General features: G+C 28.1%; 1 protein-coding gene across 1 annotated transcript in view; it reads left to right on the top strand.

The window, feature by feature from the left end:
- FeCH (ferrochelatase, mitochondrial) overlaps window positions 1-23989 on the top strand; it is a 62393-nt gene that overhangs the window by 10059 nt on the left and 28345 nt on the right. Inside the window, exon 3 of the mRNA XM_075367177.1 lies at window positions 15812-15914. Coding sequence (XP_075223292.1) covers window positions 15812-15914 — 103 coding nt within the window. The remainder of the gene's footprint in view (window positions 1-15811; window positions 15915-23989) is intronic.

The following is a 23989-nucleotide window of genomic DNA, read 5'->3' as shown; positions in this document are numbered from 1 at the left end:
TGTAAATTTGTAACACTAATCTTGTTATCTTGTTGTATTGCTATATCATAATCTTGATATTTTGAAAGTTATCTCTGTAGAAAAATGAAACAAAATTAATAAAACTTTAGATAGAAATAATTCTTTTGACAGATAATAACCTGCTTAAGTTGGCAGCATATTAATTAATACAGATATATAATGGATGTATTTGAAACAATCTCTATCATTCTAATTAATGTGGTAAGGAAAATGCCTAAAATTTGATAATGCAATTTGTTTTTTATAGTCAACAGTAATCTTTTATATATTCTTTAAAAAAATGTGTTCAGCTGATGATATGAGGATAATCTGGAAAAGCAGCATGAATAACTAGCAAGAGTTTTTAATAAAACATTTTATTTAACATAAATTAATCTTGAGTAACTTTCTAAATGGTTGCTTTGTGTATTTTATTGTATTGTACTGCCTGGTAGGTTTTTGAATTCCCTTATCATTCCTTTGTCATTAATTCATTGAGATCAGTAGGTTAGTCCCTGTTTTTTCAAACCTTCATTACTCTTAAAACGTTTTCCTCATAAGTCTTTCAGCTTGGTAAAAAGATGAGTCACTAGAGGTAAAGGTAGAGTTGCAGGCTGGATAAGAAAATTTCTACTTAAATTTTATAAGCTTCAATGTGGTTATTTTGTGTTCATTATTAAGCCACCAAAGAACCCACTTTGCAGAAAAAGTTTCTGTGCTTGAGTCTGACTATTTCATTGATAATTCTGTGAGAAACAGGTGAAAAATTTCACTAATTTCAAGTATTACATGCCAATCCTGTTTGATGAATTCATTAATATGACATAGCAAATCATCTTTGTTGATGATTCATCAACAAACTCCATAAACCATAAATCTTTGTTGACGATTCCTCCATAAACTTTCTTGATTTGATTACAAATATTTTTCTTTCATACGTTTATTGCATTAAATTACAGATCTCTTTTTCATGCAGCATTATTCTATATTTTTTTTATTCATTATAACATGGACTAAAAATTATAACATGAATTACTGGGTAAAAAAGTAGAATCTGTTACACATAAAATAGTAAATAAATAGTAAAGAAAAAAATAAACAGATGCAAGTATTAGAAAAAATATACTGCCTGAACTGTTATTGAGCTTTAAGATAAAATGATGAATTTTTATGTTTCACACCTGAAACTCCCAAACAAATTGCAAAGAGAAATTGCTTCATGCTGGTTATCATATATAAGTTATGTTGAAACACAACGATGATGTGTTTTTAAAAAAAATATTCATTTTATTAAAAACACAACGTATCATACAATCTTCTTTGATATACAAACAAATACTAATTATACAATACAGTAGTACAATAAGTTAAGTACATGCTAACATTATGTAATAGGTTGATTTCAATAGAACAAGTCTTATATTGGAACTGAATAATTATTATTACATTAAGAATAAAGAAACATAGGTTGCAGCTGCATTACATTCTTTCTCGTGGTGTCTTTTCCTGGAAACTAGGTATAGGCAACACACGTGTCATATGGAATGTAATGCATCATCTATTCTCAGTAATGTAACTCCTCCACCCCCAGATAGAAATTCAGGGGCTGCTCAGCGCCCACAAGTATTTTTCTTTTTTTAATATCTTAAAATATAATAATAATAATACAATATAATAATAATTACAATCAATATACAAGTACAATACAATGTTATAACTCAAAACGATATATCACCTATGACAATATTCTTTTTTCTGAGCATTAATAAATGACTATTATTTTTATTTTCTAATTCCAAACTATTTAGATTAATTGATAAGTCTGAATGCTGCACTATTTACATAAATAAAATATTTATCATATATTACTATTACAATTATTTACTTTAAACTTTCTGAATTTAATAAATATTTTATTTTAACAATTGCTGGATTTTAAATTATATATAATTGTGTGTGTATTCTATTTCATTGTATATATGTTGTAATATAATCTTAGTATTTTTATCTGTCACACATTCTAATATACTGTAAGATTCTGTAAGTGTTTCACAAAATATTTTTATTGCATAATAAATATTATTTTCACACAAAATGATTAAATTATTGCTAGTTAAGCATTTCATAATTATATTTTGTAAATTTTTTAGTTTCAGCTAAATTGTTTCATTTAAGTCTAGTCCTTTAATAATAATTCATTTAATAATATATTTTATAATTTGTAACATTTAAATAATTATCTTTTCCTTTACAAATAATGTATAATATTTTAAATAATCCTTAGTCATATTTCTTTATAATAATATATAATACACATCTTATTTTAAAAAATAGTTAAAATAATTCTCATAATAATAAACATATATCCTCATATTATTAAAACATATTTTATTATATATATAGTTTTACCAAAATGTGTAATCAGTTAGTTAATTATTATTTCATTATCACTTTTATTTCAATATTAACTTGGTTACTAATCATTATTTAGCAACCATACTATTTTGCTTATTTTTATTTCATTTAATATTATTTCATCATTAGCATCCATATTTCCTGTAATCATTTGTATAATTGAACAAAAGCCATTTATTATACCACGTTTTCTACACCAGTTATTATTATTACCACTTAACAATATTATTTCTTATTATCACTTATTACTAATGTCAATTACATATATTTCTCTGTCTTTAACATTATACAATTGCTACTTAATATTTTAATACAGGTTTATATACATAATTTTAATTCATTCACATGAGTATTATTCAATTGTATATTATAAAACAGCTTACTTTTAACTTAATAACAATGTATAAAATTATTATATGCAGTCTACTCTAGGAATGGAATGGATTGATGACAGGATTTAAATAAGGATTAGTACTTGTATTCTTTTTCTTTATTTTACTTTTATTTTGTTTCTGGATCTGTTTACATATACTTCCTGCGGTTTTAATTATATATTTCTTTTTATATTGAATTCTATTTTAATAGCATATCTATTAAAATATAATACTACTAGTTAAATAATTATTTCGGGTATTCCTTTATATTTAAATTATTTAATGTTCCAGTTACAGTTTATAACTCCATTCGTAAAATATTATTGCTATTAAATTATTGAATATAATTATTTTGTTTTTCAAACATGTTTCGCATTTATTAATATAATTGCACACCAGTTACAGTGTCTTGTATTCCACAATGATTTGTTTTCCTAACTAATTATTATTTTTTGTAATTCATCATTATTAACAATATCTAATAATTTATTATTACATTTAAATGATTGTAGTTGGCAGCCTCAGAATATTCTGCTAATATTAAATTGTATTTAACTGTGTATTTTATTTTATTTTAATTATATATATGCATTTACCTACTTTACTTTACTTTACTGCACTATTTATATAATCTTTTTAATGTCAATTACTTATAATATGTGCCGATATCCATTTTCTTAGAGGATAGCTGTAGAGCTAGTCTGTACTTAACTTACACATACATGACTTGAAATACAATTTTATTCATAAAAATATTTTTACTATTCAATTATTTCATATAACACTTACCATAACAGTATTATTATTAACAATTTAATAATTTAATTTGTTAATTTATTATTAACAAATTATTTTCAGTTATTTCTTCATTTATTCTTGTCTTAGTGTTTTTCAAATAATTCTTGTATTTTAACTTTCCTTTTTAATACACTATTTCATAATCATCATATATATCTATTGGTTTTGAATGTTGGTTATATTATCCTTTTCTAAATTAAAAACGTTAAATTAAACATTATCTGGCATTTGCGTTTCAATAAATCTATGTATTATAGTACTTGTTCAATACAAGTACTATACATAATTCACAATATTTAAATCATTTAAACATTTTCTGTATTCTGTTAGTTTATTTAATCTTGACGTAGACCTTTTCAATGTCACCTACAATTGTCATCATTTGTCTTGATTTAAAAAATTAATTATTTGTACAACAATTCTTCTGAAAATATACATAACATTTCTTCATTAATAATACTTAACAAATACTTTCAAATAATCCTCATAATATTTATTCATAGTGTAATACATTTATTTTAAACAATTATGTTGGATGTATAACTAATATATTTTTTATTTTTATTTTTGCATTAAAAATTATTTTCTAACATATTATATTTATTATATACTGCAAGTAGCTTTTTCTTACTATAATAGCCTTGTTATTATTAGTATCTAATGTATGTGACTTAATCTCTATTGTACAGCTGTGAAATTATCTCCTTACATATTTTTATTTATCTTAACATTATTATCATAACATAATAAATAAAATTATTTCACTTTGTAGTGCATAAGTTAATTCTTCCACGTTTATTTTATTTTTATTTTATTCTAATAATTATCTTCTTTTAATACATACAAATTCTTCATAAAATTAATCCTATTATTTCACTAATATTTTATTCTTTTAAGTATTTATAAAAATTCAATAATCAATAATTCATATTAAGAGGAAGTATATTTAATCAAAATTAATAATTATCATTGGTTCAAATTAATATATTTTCTTCATAATTTATTTTTATCAAAACAATAAAAGTATTTAAAAATTCATTAATCATTAAGAACACTTCTTTGTAATTATTTTGTATTCTAATTTTCTTTAATTCGTTAACTAATTACACTGATAGATAAACAAATTTTTTTAATGTTTCTGTAAGTATGATATAATTTCTTGAATTGCCTTATTTGTGTACATTACAGAACAGTAAATACAATTTTTCGATCACCCTTAATTTTAAATAAATTATCCTTCAAAAAAAAATTAAGGGAAAATATAGTTAAAATCTGTAAAATTTATAATTTTACATGGCCATACCAAATTATTTTCATCAATAAGGTACTGAGAAAGTTCTTTTTGTCGGCTTCAAAAGCCCAAAATTTTTGTATTTTTTTAAAAGTAAATTCCAACCTTGTAGTCTTGATGGTAACAGTTCAGCTTGATTTTTTGATAAATTTAAATTCCTATCAAAGTCATTTAATTCATCTTGTGATATAAGATGTGGCTTGTTGGAAGATAATTCAAAATCGGAATCATTGTTGTCTACTGCAGTACTGCCTGATTCCTCAACGCTGCTTTCGAAACATACATTCACAGGTGGCTCAGGAAGTGGAATAATTTCACTGTGAGATACAGGCCTGATTGCAGGTTGCAATGAAGGACACTTTACAGTATGTTTAGATGTTTTAAAAATTTCAGACACATTTGTTAATCAAAAGTAACAATCAATTACATGATCCTTTAGTTCACGCCAAGCCATAGGCACACCAAATGGCAAAGCCTTCTATGTACCTTTCAGCCATCCTCTTAAATATACAGAACAATTGGTGCATATTATATGAGGAGCCCACATTTTATCCTGATCACCAATTTTACACTAAAAGTACAAACTATATGCTTTTTTAATTAAAGGTGTAATATTTTTTCTATTTGATTTTATGGTAAACTCACTGTTTACGCCATTGCGTAAAGTAGCTTTTTATCCAATAAATTCAAGGTTAGGGTTGGGTCTTGTAGTTGTTACAGGCTTGGTAAATTTATTGTGCTCTTTTGTAGGGCTTGTCATATATGTACTTTTAGAATAGGTTGTTTTGGCTTATTGTTTTCATTATCGACTCTCGGCTCCAGTCTAACTGACTGTTGTGTCATCTTAATAGTGTCAGCGTATTCCTATCACACATTATTTATTGGTATTTCTTTCCCACATGTTTTTCTAATCGTTCTCAAACTAATACTTGCACACTACCTCTTGTTTTTTACACACACACACTCTTCTGTCCTTTGCCTAGTTTGTTTCCCCCTCTTCTCATCACGTCATTTTTTAGTTAGTGTAGTTCAGATTTTCACGATGTGTGGTTGCCTGCAATTCGCTCATGTTCTCCTCACTGTTTAGTGTGACAATACTCGGTTGCCATAGTCTCTCGTTGTACTCATCAGTGTTTCGTGATTTTACAGATTTCTATGTTCGTTTTTGCCTTGTTTCATTGATAAGTTAATTTTCAAATTAACTAAATTTAATTAATTGTTGAAAGTGGTTCAGTTACAACAAACCAGCCAATTTTATCAAAGCAGAATCTTTCCAAACTGGCTATTACAAATTCGTGATGCTCTGCATTATTCAATTTCTAGTAACAAAGTGTTACCTCTGTATTTTCTGATGCACCATTGTATATTACGCCAAGGATAAACTGTATGTATATATCTGTACTTTAATTCATTTTTTACAAAAAATAATGTGTGATTAAGGCAAATTAAAATTATTCAATATTTACTGTATTAAACAGTTATGTTATTAGTAAAATTAGTGAAATACTCAATTAATACATTATGAATTTGAAATTCAAGATTGGCTTAAAAAACCATTTCTTCACTCAAGTATAGTCATGAAAGGTGGCTTAGATAAAGGTTGTGTTATCATTTTTCATGTGTAACATATTTTATGTGCTATTAATGCCAACTATAGTTATTATAAAATCGACTTGTAATTAAATAGTACCTCAGAATTATAAAAAAGATATGTATGACACAAACATTAATGAACATGAATGTGTTGGTTGATAATATTTTATATACATTTTAGCGACTTCCAGGAATGTTTTCTATTGTATTTCATTGACTCATGTAACTGCACAACTTTTTGATTTCATTTGGAAAATAACAATTTTAATGAGACAGTTATAGTCATTTGACAATAATTTTGTTTCTTTGTCTTAATTTAAGTACTAAAATTTGTTTTTCGAACTTCTATTTTACATAATTTTTAATGTGTTAGATTATTGCTGTTGTTAATATTTGTAATCAGTGTTAAATATTGTTGTTTTGCTCAATCAAGTATTATATTATTTTTACAAATTAGGAAAAAAGAAGTCATTAACATGAGAATGGCTAAGACACTCAAATATTTTCAAGAGAGCTTGCTTACTAAATGTAACTATTTATATGATTAGTTATTACAAATTGTTTATATTGTAATGAACTCTTTTTTACACTGGAATATTATCGTGGCCTTTTTTGCTACAACATACTAGAAATGCAAGTTTTAATTATTTAATGATAAGTATGATGATGTTCATAAATCAGAAAAGGCTAGTGCCAATGAGAAGAATTATTGTAGTTTATTTTTCTAAGTTAATGACATTTGTTGTTCATTGCTAATTTTTATTATTACAGAATATGTCATTAATGCAACAGTGTTCCAGTTACACTATTTTATTGATGTTATGTTTATAAGTATATAATTGTAAAAAAAGGTTAAGTTCTTTTGTTTTCAGGCTCTGTTAAATTGTAGATTTTCAAAATAATTATTTGAAAAATGTATATTTATGTATTTGTCATTTAATATTATAATTGATATGTTGATTCAGCTGAGATATTCCTTGTATAAATTCTGCATAGAATTAAGTTAAGTTTATTTTGTAATTCATTTAATTTTTTTTAAGGTTATGATTTAAAGAAAAGGGTAAATTGTTTTTTTTTTCTAATTAAAGTCCAATTTCTTTTGGCAAATACGAGCTATGTGTCATTTTATTTTTGTTAATTTTACCCAACACTCACCACATACATAACAAAAGGGGCATCCACATCATTTACACAATTTCAAGGTATTATGACACTGCACTGTTAACAAACTTAAGACAGCAATAAGCCTGAACAAAATTAATTCATTCCTAAATTCAGTGTTTTATACCAAGAACACAAGTGTTTTCAGCAACATGGTTTGACCTGCATAGTCATGATTAATCTTGTCCATGAAGGCTCACTGTTTAGTATTAGATATGATGTCATAATGTGTGACTATGATATGATTAATTTTACCTAGCATTATTTATTTATAACTTATAAAGTTAAAACTTATTATAACTTTACTATTTATAACTTATAGCAAAGTTAAAAAAAAAAAATATGAAAAAATCCTTTAAAATTTAAAAAATTTTCAAAAAATGTGGGTGATAGAAAGATATTTTGAATACATATTCTTTTTCAGCCTCAAAAACCAGATTAAAAATTATGTATCGCATGTTCGGAAAAAAAAATTATGTTTATCAGTGTTATTTTATTTCCTTACCAGTCCAATCTGGATATTTATTTATTTTAATTATTTCTTCTTCTTCCAATTCTTCTGATTGGTCCTAATATCTGACATATTCAAATTCTTCATGTAATTAATCGTATTAAAATTATTACTAACACTTTTATGTTTATTTATCATATTATTGTTATTCTTATCTTTGTCACTGGTATTTTCTTTAATTTTCATAGTTTTTTGGCAACCTAAATTTATTCATAATATCATTACTTTTAGTTTTCCTGATATCATATTTATTATCTGGCAACATTTTATTACCATTAACTCTTATTTCTTTTCTTATTATCATAATTCCTTTTACTATTATTATCTTCTACATTAATACTATTCGATGACTTACACTTATTATGCTTGCATTTCTTCTTATTTTTCAACGATTTATCCTTAATATTCTTATTATTATATTTCTCTTATTTGTTAACATCATTACTTTCATTATCAATATTAAACTCACATTCAGTAACCTTATTATATTTATTACGATAATCATTTATTATTATTTCATTAACTTCAATATTTCCTTCAGTATTATTCGGCAACTTAATACTAATATTATCTATCGTCGTTTCATTACCTTCGTTCTTAATTTTAACATTATCTTCTTTATTTTCCATATTTTTCAGCAACATTTTACTATTATTATTTATAATATCATTATGTATTTATTTCATTATTCTTATCAATAATATCTTTATTAACTTCACTTATTTCGGCAATGGTTTTCTGTTACTTCTATCATATTTCTTCCTAACACTTGTGTTATTTTCTTTGAATATAACCTCACGGGTTTTGGCAATTTTTTTATATCCTCAGTAATTATTTTACTAATAATGTTATTTATTTCAGTACTATCTTTGTTATTTGGCAATAAATTAGTATTATTAATTTCATATATTTTCTCAGTTATATTCCTATCACATTCATTTATTTTCAGAAATTTATTTTTATTATCTCTATTAATTCTATTCCTACCCTTATTATAATAATATTATTATTATTATAATTAATATTTGGCAATATACAACTATTTACATCTTTCTTTTTAATTTTTCTACTTTTTCCTTTATGTATAACATTATTTTCGTTAATAGATTTTATTTATTTTTGGCTACTTAATTTTAACATGTTTCATTTTGCTTAATATATTTGTCAAATTTAATATCAGTATTTTTATTATATTTGTTATTAACATTATCATTATATTCCCTTTTCTGTCTTCATTACTCATGTAATTATTACTCGGTAGTTGTATACATTTTTCATTATTGTTATGATTATTTATATTTACAGGAATTTTAATGTTGCATGTAGTACGTGCTTTTTTCTGATTTGTAGATTTACTATTAACACCCGTGTTTTCTGGCTTCACTTTATTATTTGTTTAAGAATCCTTTACTTTTAATTAAAAATTATTAGTTTTGTTATCCTGCATTTCATTATTTTTAATTTCATTAAAATTATTTTTCATTTTCGTAGCGCTCCTATTTTTCCTTTTACGCATAATTTTGTTTTTACTATCATTTGTCTTTATATTATTAGTATTATTACTGCACAATGGTCAGTTATTATGATCATTTATTTGTTCATTATCATGCATTGATTTTAATAATTTTAAGATATGGTCTTTCCTTTAATAAAATTTGTATTTATTGATTTGTTCTGAGGCTCGCATCCCATAAAAAAAGGATCAGTCAAAAATTCTTCATTTAACTCGTTATTTTCATCTCCTAAAAAATTATCTATTCCAAAATATTTTCATGGGATTCTACTTTTTCATATAAGTCTTAACTTATCTTGTCTTAATTTGTAACCTAATCTAATTGATTATTTTCATCTTCAAAATTGTGGAAAAATTACTAATCTCAAATTCTCCTAAAATAGTTTCATTTGGCAAATTAAAATTTTCTATTCCATAGTCTTCATCATCTTCATTTTCAACATTATTGGAATTAATTCTATTTAATTTTTCAAAAATAGTTTTCCTAGGGTCTAACGATTTTTTGTTCCTATTTTTCTTTCTTGACATCTGATTTAAATTTACTTGTCTGTTAAATTATTTTTATTGTAATTATTATTATAATACTTACTATTATTACTTCTTAAGTTAATTTTATTCATCTGTTTAGTAATATTATCATGAGATCCTTTTAATTTTTAATTTCTGAACCTATTACTCACCAGTTGGTATAGTTTAGGGTATTTATTTCGGAGGTTCTACCGAATTTCTTGTACTTATACTCTTTGGTACTTCTTGTGCTCGTTTAAATGATGGTTGTTGAATGGGATTTTGGAAGGGAGGTTTTCTTGTAATAATTGGGCTCTGTGTGGTTATAAGGTTAACTATTAAAAGGTGCTCTTTAGAAGCTTGGGGTTTTAGGAATATAATTTTGATAATAACTAGGATATCTTAATGTTTATAGGTGTTTGGATTTCAGGTTGGAGTAGCTTTCTTTACAAATTAATTACTATTATTGTTATTATTAAAATTATACTTATTCATTTTGAACTGAAAATCATTAGTTAACATGCTTAGTGCTTCTTCTAAAGAATTAGGATTTTTTGTTTGCATTAGCAATCCTATTGATTCATTTTACGTATTTAATTAAAACATTTGCTATTACTGCCTCTTTATTTGTAAAATATGCTATTTGCAAGTTTAATAACTTTTTTATACGTTCTTAAAAATCAAAAGACGTTTCATTATTCTCCTGTTTTAATTTAGCTAATTCTAAATTTAACATAAAACAATCTCTTGTTGAGATAACCATTTAATAATACTTGTCTTAACATCATTCCATTTATAACAATTAAATCCTATTAATAATTCCAGTGTAGGTGATTTTATTTTAGAAATAATCGTGGAAAACAAATATTCATTTTGAAAGTCATCCAGATTTTTGGCGACATAAAACATTGAGTAATATTGATTGATTTTGTATAATACTTAACATCTTAACTTATTATTAGACTACCAGATTTCTTTGCTTGGAAATATTTAAAAACTAGTTCTTGTATACTTAAAAAAGTGAAATTAAGACCGAACGTGAGATTTCAAACATTAGAATTAGGTGTTACAAATATCAATAAATGTAAGAATTTGCATCCAAGTTAGAGGAAATCGCTTTCAAAATCTAGTGTGAAATAAAAGGTTGAATAATGTGAATATTTCCATAATATGTAATTTGTAAAGAATTATTTCAAATGTACACTATCAACATTTTAGTTATATTCATTATAAAACAATGTATTCATATTAAAAATAAAAAAACATTTATCGGATTTTTCAATCTTTTAAATTGCACTTCTTTATTCACAAACTGAATTTATATTTTTATTTATTTATTTTGTTTTTTGTGCAACAGAACAGCTTTACAAAGCCTTCATATGTTGCACAGTATTACATGAAAATATATACAATAGTTACAATATCTATAAACAGTTATAAGTAACAATTCATATATAAGTTGAAAATACAATATTTAAATACATAAAAATCGGAATACAATAATAAACATAAATTATAAATTTACAACAATGGAAATAATAATTAATGTTTAAGTCACTATTTACAAAAAGTTTACAAAAATACATTAATTTCGTTCAAGAAACGAACTTGCGGCAAGAAATAATAATAATAATAATAATAATAATAATAATAATAATAATAATAGTTTATTTATTTATTTTGTTTTTGTGCAACAGAACAGCTTTACAATGCCTTCATGTTGCACAGTATTACATAAAAATATATACAATAGTAACAATGTCTTTAAGAAAGTAACAATTCACATGTAAATTGAAAAACAATATTTAAATACATAAATGTTGGAATACAATAATGATAATAAATTATAAATTTAGAACAATGGGAATAATAAAGTTTAAGTCACAATTTACAAAAGTTTAGAAAATACATTAATTTCGTTCAAGAAACAAACTTGCGGCAAGAAAATCAGACCATCGCCTTTACCATCTTATAAAGCAATAGCAAATTTACGTATATATGTTGATAAATGCAAGTTATGAGTCTGTGCATAATTATAAAATAATATTAATAAAATGGCCCAAAACAATTTTAATAACAATAACTGATCACATTACTGAATCACATTTACAGTTACATAACTGAATCACATTATCCAGTAATAATAACTACAATTACAAAGAATAACCATTTAGTATTTACACAATTCAGAGTTTATAATATACATAATCAGAACATAATTTTATAATAATATATTTAAAACAGTAAGAATTACAAAGTAATACAAAAGAATAAAACCAGAGCAGTAAATAATTTCTATAAGCAGAAACTAATTCTGAATAAAACTATTTTATTAGTTTAAAGTTAAAATATTGTTTCGGAAGGTGAATTACAAGGAAAAGGTTAATAGTTAGACACTGAAATAAGAATGAAAATGGATACAAACACACACACACATATATAAATATATATATATATATGTATATATGTATATACACATATATATATGTATATACACCATCTAGCATAACCTAGTCAGTGTTACCAACTATTGCTCGATGTATGTCATCAATAGATGGACGAGAAAAAAGATCTAATAGATCAGCGAAACTATTTGCCAGACCAAAGCATCTTAATGCTGGAGAACACTCAGAAACTCTTCTAATGAAGTAGGGCCTAAAGCTCCTGATGTTCCGAAATGGCACCCGCAGTTGTAATTCATGACATTCCGGCATGGTACCATGGAGGAGATCTGCAGCAAACTTCAAATCGAAAGCAGTTCGCCGATCTTCCAGTTTCTCTAGCTTCAAATCTCCATTGAGTAGCGTAGGAAGTGGTATCAAATTGACCAGGAAACCTGCATTTCAACGCCCAAAGCAGTTTCTTCTGGACGCTTTCAATCATATCGTTAGTGAAACCACGATCCCTGTTCCAAATAACCGTACAATACTCAGCAAGAGGACGAACAAGTGTTTTATACAGCAATAGCCATGTGCTTATTAACATAAAACGACGACAAAGCCATCTCACAACACCCAAATTCCTTCTTGTCAATGAGGTGATGGCCTCAATATGACGTATAAAGGAAAGCTTCGTATCAAAAAGAACCCCTAGGTCCTTTATCTCCTCAACTCGCTCAATTCGAGAGTTGTCTAAGAAATAGACATGACGAGACCAATTCGTCTTTCTTGTGAAAGTCATCACCTTCGTCTTTACAAGATTCAAAGGAAGACTGTTCTCAACAGACCACAACCAAGCCTCGTTCAACGCTTTCTGCAGTAGCAGATGATCTGCATCCGAAGAAACCCTCCTATAGATCTTTATGTCATCAGCAAACATTAGAACAGGACAACTAATACGCTCCATAATGTCGTTGATGAAAATCAAAAAAAGGAGTGGACCAAGGTTCGATCCTTGAGGAACACCAGAACCAATTTGAAATTCACCAGACGTGGAGCCACCAAATCGCACTCTGAAGCAACGGTCTGTAAGGTAAGAAGCGGTCTGTAAGGTAAGAAGCGGTCCACTTAACCAGCGAAGTGGGAAAACCCATTTTTTCCATTTTATTCAATAGAAGATTATGTGGAACCATATCGAAAGCTTTCTGGAAATCCAGGTATACTACATCTATCTGTCCCTGGCCTTCTACTGCTGGACCTACGGTATTCAGAAGGGTACAAAGGTTCGAGGTAGTTGACCTACCCAATAAAAATCCATGCTGCTCCACAGCAACATTAGGTTCGATGTATGATCGGAAGACCTCACAGAGCAAAATCTCAAATACCTTCGGCAACACTCCTAACACAGAAATGGGACGAAAGTTCTTGATATTGGAATCATTCTCCTTTTTAGGTATGGGGGTAACCCTAGCTTTTTTCCATGTTCTGGGAAAATACCCAATCCTCAAACTTAAATTGAATAAATCGGCCAGTATGGGAGACAAAATAACAGATAATCCTTTTATAAGAAAAGGTGGTATGTTATCGATCCCAGCTACTGATTTTCCATTAAGACGATTAATGGCTCTGGAGACGTCATCAGCTGAAAAAACAAGAATGGGTGGCTCCATCATATCAACATCTGAGACGACATATTGCCCAGCAACAGCAGGTTGACAAAGACTGGAAGTATTCACCAATCTTTCGACTGATAATTTGAGGATCAGTACATAAACGATCATCCACCATCACAGCCGCAACAGAATTTTCCGGTGTCCTATTGTTACGAACGTACTTCCAGAATCTTTTAGGTTGATACCTTAAATAACTTTCAATCAAAATGCCGTGTCTTTGCCTGTCGCGTTTTAACAACCGTTTCGATTTGGCTCTCAACCTTTTAAATTCGTCGTAATAGATGGAAAGACCATATTTTTTGTGAGATGCATGGGCCTTTCGTTTCTCACGAAGTGTTGAGATTAAATCTCTAGAGAACCAAGTTGGGTAACCCCTCAATTTTGGTCGCCTTTGTGGAATATTGTCTTGAATACACTCCATTAAAGTTTATTTCAGTCCATCAACAGCATCGTCAATATTATCGAAATTATCTATGTTAAAATTTTCCGAATGGAACTGGCGGTAGAGACCCAAGTAGTCCCCTGCAGGAAAATAGAAAAAGGACTTAGACAAGTCTAAAGTGTTACCATCACATTGTCAAATTTGCTCCAAATACATCAAATCTAAAAATTCAAAAAGAGCAGCAGCCTTTAGCTTCCCATAGAATGTGGCGTTGGAGGTGCACCTATCCAGCCAACTAACACCCGCCAAGTTGAAATCGCCAATCATTAAAAAACTTGTTAGACAATGCTTCAACCTTACTCTGAAGTTCCTCCAAGTAGGACCTAAACAAGATAGCAGGAAATTGGGGAGGAAAGTAGTGAGTTCCTATTAACAGAGGAGGGCTACCCTTTTGACGTATTTCGACCCAAACACATTCGTTGGTTAATTCAAGGTCATATCTACGTACCACCTGGAAGGTACGTTTTACTGCCAGTAACACTCCGCCGCCGCGCTCAACAACGCCAGGAAAATATTTCCTGTCTGCCCTGAAGACAAAGTATTCCTGTGGAAACAGGTCCCTGTCCAGATGTGTATCTCCAAGCCAGGTCTCAGAAAAAGCAACGACGTCATAGTAGTTATCTGCTACCGCCTCAAAACAATCCTCCATCTTGGTTCTAAGGCCACGAACATTCTGGTATTATCAATCTGGTTTATCAATATACATATAATCTCATTTGACTAAATTTAAATTTATACAAAATAAAATAAAAAAATCCTACATTTTAAATGGTGACTACTTTTTAGAAAAATCAACAAACTTCCAAAAACAATTAAATCTTAAAGATTGGCAGGTAATTAAGAGAAAATAGTTGTACTGCCTTTCTAATTATGAAAATATTTAACTAGCTATCATATTCTCTGTGTCTTTGAGATGTGTTTGTTTTTTTTTAGTATAGGTTTTCATCCGATCAGCAGTGCACCAGTCAACATTGTTGTTAGGGGAGAAGGAATTGATCAGTGAAAATTAATTCTTAATTAGTTAAAACTATTTAGAGAGTATGCTTTACGTAGTTGCAAGTATTGCATCGTAGAAGTCTGATCGACCTTAAAGCTTGATAATGCTCACATTTACTGTGTTGATTTCTACTAATATCTTTTAGTGCTTTGTTTTAGAGTGTTGGGACCATATATAGCAAAACGAAGGACAGCTTCTGTTCAAAAGAAGTATGATGAAATTGGTGGTGGTTCGCCTATATTAAAGTGGACTAAACTTCAAGTAAGGTTAGAATAATTAAATATATATGTTACAAAGAATAATTGAAAATGTTTTTATTAAAAAATATTTTACAATTTTTTTCTTAAGCAATATGTGTTCTATTTTTAGGTTTTCTATTTTATAGTAATTATCAGTGATGTAGTAAAGTAACATTAAAAAAAAATCTTTGGGGAAGTGATGCTAAAATGTATCCATATCAGTAGTATGAATGGAAAGCAATACATAAGTAAGAAAAATTATCTGCTACAATTTTAAAGGAAAAAGTAAATTTTGATTTAGTTTTAGAGGACACTATGCTATTTGATAGAGCTCTAAAAAATTTAAACAATAGAGCAATAGGAATTGATGTATCATCTGAATTAATGTACTGTCTGCCTGAAAGTAGTACCAAGCTACATTGATAAATATGCGAATTGTATGGAACTAGAAATACCATCAAAATTTAATAAAATTATTCCAAAAAAATTAGTAAACTTTATGAGACCACATAACTCACCTTTTTTTTATTTCATAACACTATATAAGTAGGAGCATTTTAAATAAATTCTTATCATTTAAAAGATTTCTTAATGCATTTAAAAAAGAATTAAACATTTTTCTTTATCAGATCTTACTCTACTGATGACTTTGTAAATAATATTATTTATAAAAACAGCATAACAATTTTTACATTTGTGTTTATATCTACAAACAGTTTGTACTTAAAATCTTAATATTAACAATTTATAAATTATTACTTTTTGTACTAATTATACTTTTTTGTATCTTCATATATTTGGTTTACCATCATTATTTTTTATATTCATTGTTTTTATATATTAATTTTTTTTTAATTACAACCTCTTCTATATATATAGGATATCCTGGGAGATGTTAGCCAAGCTGGAAGGGACTGATTCAGGACATTAAAATCTCATTTTATTTCTCTTCCATCTACAATTTTGTTTCTCAATAAAAATTTGTAGCTTAAGAATGAAATAAGATATTTTAATGTAGTTTGGTGTACATGCATTCAACAACATTAGCATTTTGTGTTTTTTCAATAAAAATTTAAGAATGAAATGAGATTTTTAATGTAGTTTGGTGTACCAGGTGTGTAAATATAAAACTGGAATTTTTGTATAGATAATACACGTTTATTGTATGAAAATGATAAAAAATATTTTATTCAAATATTGTCCATCGCTAGGTAAACATTTTTCTCATCTCTCTGACGATTTATGAATGCCACTTCCAAAAAACTGTTGCTCTTTTGAGGCAAACTAGTCATAAAACCATTTCTGTACATTTTCATAAGAAGTGAAGCACTGCTCAGCAAGTGCGTGTCCCATCGATGCAAATAAATAGTAGTCAGACGGAGCCAAGTCTGGTGATTAAGCCGTATGTGAAAGTATTTCCCAACTGAACGCCTCAATCATTTCCTTGACCGGTTTTTCTGTGTGTGATGGTGTATTATCATGAAGCAAAATCACTTTGTGTTGCCTTTTTTGGTATTCTGGTAGATTTTCACGCAATGCTTGATTCAAATCAATCATTTGTTGTCTGTAGCATTAAGTATTAACGGTTTCACCAGGTTTTAGCAGCTCATAATAGGTCACACCCTTCTGATCCCACCAGACACAGAGTATTGTCTTCTTTTCATAGCGATTTGGCCTTGAAATCAATGTCGACGGTTTGCTTGGAGTTACCCATGATCTTTTATGCTTAGGATTCTCAAAATATATCTGCTTTTCATCACCTGTCACAATTCGATGGAGAAATGACTTTCTCTTGTAGCTGGTGAGCAGCATTTTTCAAGTGGCTTTTCAGTTTTCTTGCTGTCTTTCATTCAGTTCATGTGGAACCCATTTTCCCACCTTCTGGATCTTTCCCATGGCTTTCAAGCATATGGAGATGGCTTCTTGTGTTACATTTAATTGATCCGCAAATTGTTGCATTTGAGCATCATCCTCATCTAGCAATGCTTACGATTCACTTTTTTTAAACCACTCAAAACACTGTGATTTACAAAGAGCATGCTCACTGTAAGCTTTGACAAGCATTCAATGCGATTCTGCAGCATTTTCTTTAAATGGTAACAGAAAATCAATGCTGTTTGCAAATCGTAGTTTGTAGGTACAAAACTCGACATGTTCAACGCTAATTAAAACTATGCTGTTGTATAAAACTTGTATTGCTGCGAGTTGAAAATCTTTATCAGCTGTCAAAGAAAGAAAATGATGTCAATGATGCGGTTTGATGGTAACTACAATGACAGCTAGGGCCATCTATGGGCAAATTCTGGTTTCATATTTACACACCTGGTACATGCATCCAACAACAATTACATCTTGCAAAAAATAAATAGGTTGAAAAGTTTACCAAGTTCCAAAATGGGAGCCATTAACATTTTATTAATTATTAATAACTCCATAAATATTAGTTAATAGATATTATATAAATATATATTATATTTTACTAGAAATATTATATTTTACCTAGATTAAATGTTAAACCATTTATTGTGAAATATTACAAAAATTTTTAAAAACTTGTCTCATACTTTTTAGTCATACTTTAATCAAATTATTATATTACACTCCATGAGTTTAATTAGTTGGTTAATTTGGGTTTCAAAACATAACATCTCATATTGAAATTTCTAATATATTTATAAAATATCAAACAAATGTTCAATCAAACATTTACTATACAAAGTAATGAAATAGTGAAGTTTTTGATTATTGAAATACAATTGTAAAAATTTTTTTGTCACATATAAATTTTACAAATTTACCCCTGTACGGGGGGGATGTTTGCAAAATAAATGGTGGAATATTGTATTGTCACTCGATCTTAGTAACTGCAAAATTTCATCAGTAGGCCATGGCGAGAAGTATATTAAATCGTTACACCTGCACCCTGTAATTTCCATCCTTAATTTACCCCCATATGAGAGATGTTTGCAAAAGTAATGGTGGAATATTGTGTTGTATTGTCACCTGACCTTAGGAATTATTCAAAATTTCATCAATATCCAATGTCAGGAGGTTAAATTAAGGATGCAAGATTTGAGGACAAAAAAACTGAAAAATTGAAAGTTAAAATAAAGCAAGTAAAAAATGAAACCTCATCTTCAAATTGGTTTTCACCATATTCCAAATTGAAATATGGCCGAAATTTTTAATGTGGATCACAAAAATAATAGTTTGATAATTATGTACCTGTTGTATTATTTCTAAAAAAAAAAGCTGTAAACACAGTTGTAGGACTATCCAAGTCACATGGCTTACACATGCATACACTCACAACTTAATTTAGCACATCACTGGCACTCCTTGTGATGACAGAGGGGGTACTGTTGACACAGTACACACTCTTAGCCACTAGTTAAGAGCATTTTTGGGGTGGGAATGCAATTTTGCAAAAAAACATTTTTTGCAAATATTTTTTAATTAACAAATATTCCTAAAAAAAATAAAACCTTAATTAAGCAAAATCTTGTGCTACTGAGGTGAACTTGCTCTACAGCCTGTTACCCCCTTAACCTTTTAAGTTGAAAATTTAATGGCATCAGTGCCCCATATATAGAAGTAATTTGACCAAGTTTGGTCAAAATCAGTCCAGCAGTTTTTAGAGGTGGTTTAGAGTGAGATACTGTACATACATACAAATATCTGGAAAATTTCCAACCAGTTTTTTGGGTTCCTTAGGTGTCAAAATGCCCAGTGAAAACCACATATGCCCAAATTGGACAGATTATAATACTTCCCTTCTAAAGCTGTTAGTCCAGTTAATAGGGATTTTTTTGCTAAATAATTAAAGTTTAGGGAAGTGAATGGGGTTGTAGATTACGGTAAATTTTTTTTAAAACTTAAAATTCTTGAAAACATGTAGTCTTCTCATTGAAATCTCAGTTTGGATAAGTTTTACAAGCATTTTTGAACCAAAATTGTATTGGGTTACTGGTATTGGTTAAGTTATCAATCAATTTTGACCTATCATCAACAATTTAAAAAAACTATTTTAAAAATATTGAAAACATCAAGTTCAGAAACATAGGGGCTAATTATAAAAAAATGTAAAGTGCCAGGAAGACAAGAAACCCCCCCTGAAGCACTTATTTAGAGAGTCAAAATAAATTTTTTTATTAGTACAATACACAAGAAACTGTTTTATTTGCTGTAAACATGTATAAAAAAAATGTAAGTTGTGCAAATTTGAGATTTTTATCACCAGCTCAATCAGAGTTATTGGAAGTCAAAATTTGAATTTTTTAACAAAAATTCATAAAAGTTTAGGGGTAAGAATATAATATTTTTTATGGTAAAATACTAACATATTACCTATGTATAAAAAAATTATTCAAACTGTGCATGCCATCCCTGCCTCTGGAAAAAAATTATCAAAAGTGAAATTTCACAATTTTTCATGTTCAACTGTATTGGTAATTTTCTTATAGAATTAAAGAGAGATAGATAAATAAACCACTGAAATTTCACCATTTTTCATGTTCAACTGTATTGGTAATTTTCTTATAGAGTTAAGAGAGATAGATAAATAAACCACTGAATTTCACCATTTTTCATGTTCAAATGTATTGGTAATTTTCTTATAGAATTAAGAGGGATAGATAAATAAACCTGAAATTTCACCATTTTTCATGTTCAACTGTATTGGTAATTTTCTTATAGAATTAAGAGAGATAGATAAATAAACCACTGGACCAATCTTTTATCTAGAGATGAATAAATTGCTTTTTGTTTCATCCTTCCAGGACCAATAATTTCTTAGTTTTTTTTTAATAAACAATCAACAAAAATAGGTGTGCGCACCATAACAGAAATGGTTGTCACAGGCAATCTGCTTAAATAGAAAATTAAAAAAAAATAGTTTTAAGGTTCTGAGACATAGGAAACAAGTGGGTAAGTTTCAATTTTTTTTGAATTGGTCTAGCAACCACCCTTGGGTCACTTAAATGGATACACCCCATAAAGAACATTTAAAATAAGATTTGGAGCATTTAAAAATAAATCCAATGTAACAGCATATATAAAATTAATGTAATATTTACAATAATGTATTCAAAATAATATGCATATTTTAGAAAAATCAGTGATGATTCCACTCTAATAAAGCAGAAAAGAGGTGGTGGTTTTTTTCAAATGTGTGTAAATTTAATATTATGTGCCATTGCTTCTGATGATATAAACATTTTTTTTTTTAATTAACCATGGTATTACAATACTACTGAAGTATTCAAATTATTTTAATAACGGTATTAAATTTTCTATATTATGATTGATGCATCATCAAAGCTGAAAATATATTTTTAATTTCATACACATATTGTCTGTTGCTTCACCACTGTAATTATGCATTTTTTTTTTTTTTTTGTCTTCAATCATTTGACTGGTTTGATGCAGCTCTCCAAGATTCCCTTTCTAGTGCTAGTAGTTTCATTTCAGTATACCCTCTACATCCTACATCCCTAACAATTTGTTTTACATATTCCAAACGTAGCCTGCCTACACAATTTTTTCCTTCTACCTGTCCTTCCAATATTAAAGCGACTATTCCAGGATGCCTTAGTATGTGGCCTATAAGTCTGTCTCTTCTTTTAACTATATTTTTCCAAATGCTTCTTTCTTCATCTATTTGCCGCAATACCTTTTCGTTTGTCACTTTATCCACCCATCTGATTTTTAACATTCTCCTATAGCACCACATTTCAAAAGCTTCTAATCTTTTTTTCTCAGATACTCCGATTGTCCAAGTTTCACTTCCATATAAAGCGACACTCCAAACATATACTTTCAAAAATCTTTTCCTGACATTTAAATTAATTTTTGATGTAAACAAATTATATTTCTTACTGAAGGCTCGTTTCGCTTGTGCTATTCAGCATTTTATATCGCTCCTGCTTCGTCCATCTTTAGTAATTCTACTTCCCAAATAACAAAATTCTTCTACCTCCATAATCTTTTCTCCTCCTATTTTCACATTCAGCGGTCCATCTTTGTTATTTCTACTACATTTCATTACTTTTGTTTTGTTCTTGTTTATTTTCATGTGATAGTTTTTGCGTAGGACTTCATCTATGCCGTTCATTGTTTCTTATAAATCCTTTTTACTCTCGGCTAGAATTACTATATCATCAGCAAATCGTAGCATCTTTATCTTTTCACCTTGTACTGTTACTCCGAATCTAAATTGTTCTTTAACATCATTAACTGCTAGTTAGATTTATTCATTTAAAGTAATTTTTTTAATTAGAAGACGACACATATACTTTGTGATTATAATATGTTTTGTTTTTATTTTGGGTGCATAAGTAATTATCACTAGACTAATTATAACATGATATGTAGGTTAATGATATGTAGACTAATAAATTGGTGTTTCCAGGCTGAAAAGATTGCCTGATAGTAGTACCTAATAAATTGTGGAATTTAATGTATCTTTAAGTAGCTTTATATCATAGTCTCTTGACATTTTTATTCAGATGGGAGCAGTACATTTTAGATCAACAATTAATTTTGCCTTGACCAAAATAAATATATGATAATACAAATAAGTTTAGATAATCCACCAGGTTGATCTAGTGGTGAACGCGTCTTCCCAAATAAGCTGATTTGGAAGTGGAGAGTTCCAGCTTTCAAGTCCTAGTAAATGCAGTTACTTAAATATGGATTTGAATACTAGATTATGGATACTGGTGTTGTTTGGTAGTTGGGTTTCAATTAACTACAGATCTCAGGAATGGTTGATCTGAGACTGTACAAGACTACACTCATACATATCATTCTCATTCATCCTCTGAAGTAGTATCTGAACAGTAATTCCCAGAGGCTAAAATCGGGGGAAAAAATAGTTTGGATTATTGCAATTCTGTACTGTATTTATTAGTTGGAATTTTTTTTAATGATTGAAAGTTAATGCAGTAGAATTGCAATCTGTAATTTAGATTATTTAAGGTATGTGGGAATTTATTAATAATATAGCATATCATTTATTTGCTGTTGTGGGACAAAGCATGCCAAACGTACCAAAATGTGGGCAATATTCAGCATTAACAAATGCCACCTTCATTTTTTTTTTTTCAAGGATAGGCTGTGTAATGACCATTACTTTACTCACAGAGAAGCAGTAATGGCTAACACCACTTATATCTCAGAAGCTTTACACTATTTGTGCTGTAAGAAAGACTAGAACAAATAGTGTAAAGCAGGGGTTCTCAACTTTTTTGAGATTGCAAAAAATAGTGGCAGGTGCAATCAGATTAAAAAATAAATAAAAAAAGTATTATGTCCTTTATTATAACATACATTTTGTAACATATATTTACTATAACATATTACCTAATTATTATAAAAGTCAAATTAGTGCGATCTTTGACACTGCATTTCATTTGCTAATTTCTCATAGTTGGGAGTATAAGATGACAATCCTAATCAAAGTTGGCATTATAAGTTGAGATAATATTCATGATTGAAAAGAAAGATTCGCACAAATATGTGGAACCAAAACAGGATTTGATTTTGTTGGCTCCTTTTTTCAAAAAAATTGTATTTTTTATGATCAACTAAATTCCAAAAATTTTCATCTGAATTGTGAAATTTTAATAATGTCATTTTGAAATCTGAAATTTCTTTTTCAATTTTCGATGTTTTTCTTGAAGATGTCCTGCTATAAATTGCAGTTTCAGTAATTTCTACTTATCTAGTAAAAGGATTTACAAAAAATGTAGCCACTGATAATAGTAAATGCTGAAATCTACATTCAAACTGTAATAAAACTTTTTTTTAAGATGAGTGATAAATTATTTTAGATCAAAATTATTTTCACCAATCATTTTTTTCATCCTTGGAAAGTGTAAAAGATAATTTTTTATCCAAAACTGTATTATTGCTTTTATAGAGCTATTCATTTCAGATAAATGTTAATTTTTTCCTGGAGATCCAGGTTTAAACTGTTGAATTTTTAATGTCAGATAAAAAAAGCAAAGTCCATCAACCATTGGAGGTTATCTAAATGTGGAGACGTTTGATTTTTTAAAATGATTCCCTTTATCTCTTTCAAAAGATAGAAAAATC

Source organism: Lycorma delicatula, chromosome 5 (assembly GCF_047948215.1).
Source record: "Lycorma delicatula isolate Av1 chromosome 5, ASM4794821v1, whole genome shotgun sequence".
In the NCBI taxonomy this organism is placed as follows: domain Eukaryota; kingdom Metazoa; phylum Arthropoda; class Insecta; order Hemiptera; family Fulgoridae; genus Lycorma; species Lycorma delicatula.
The sequence above is the reverse complement of the archived record's forward strand: the minus strand, read 5'-3'. Positions and strand labels throughout refer to the sequence as shown.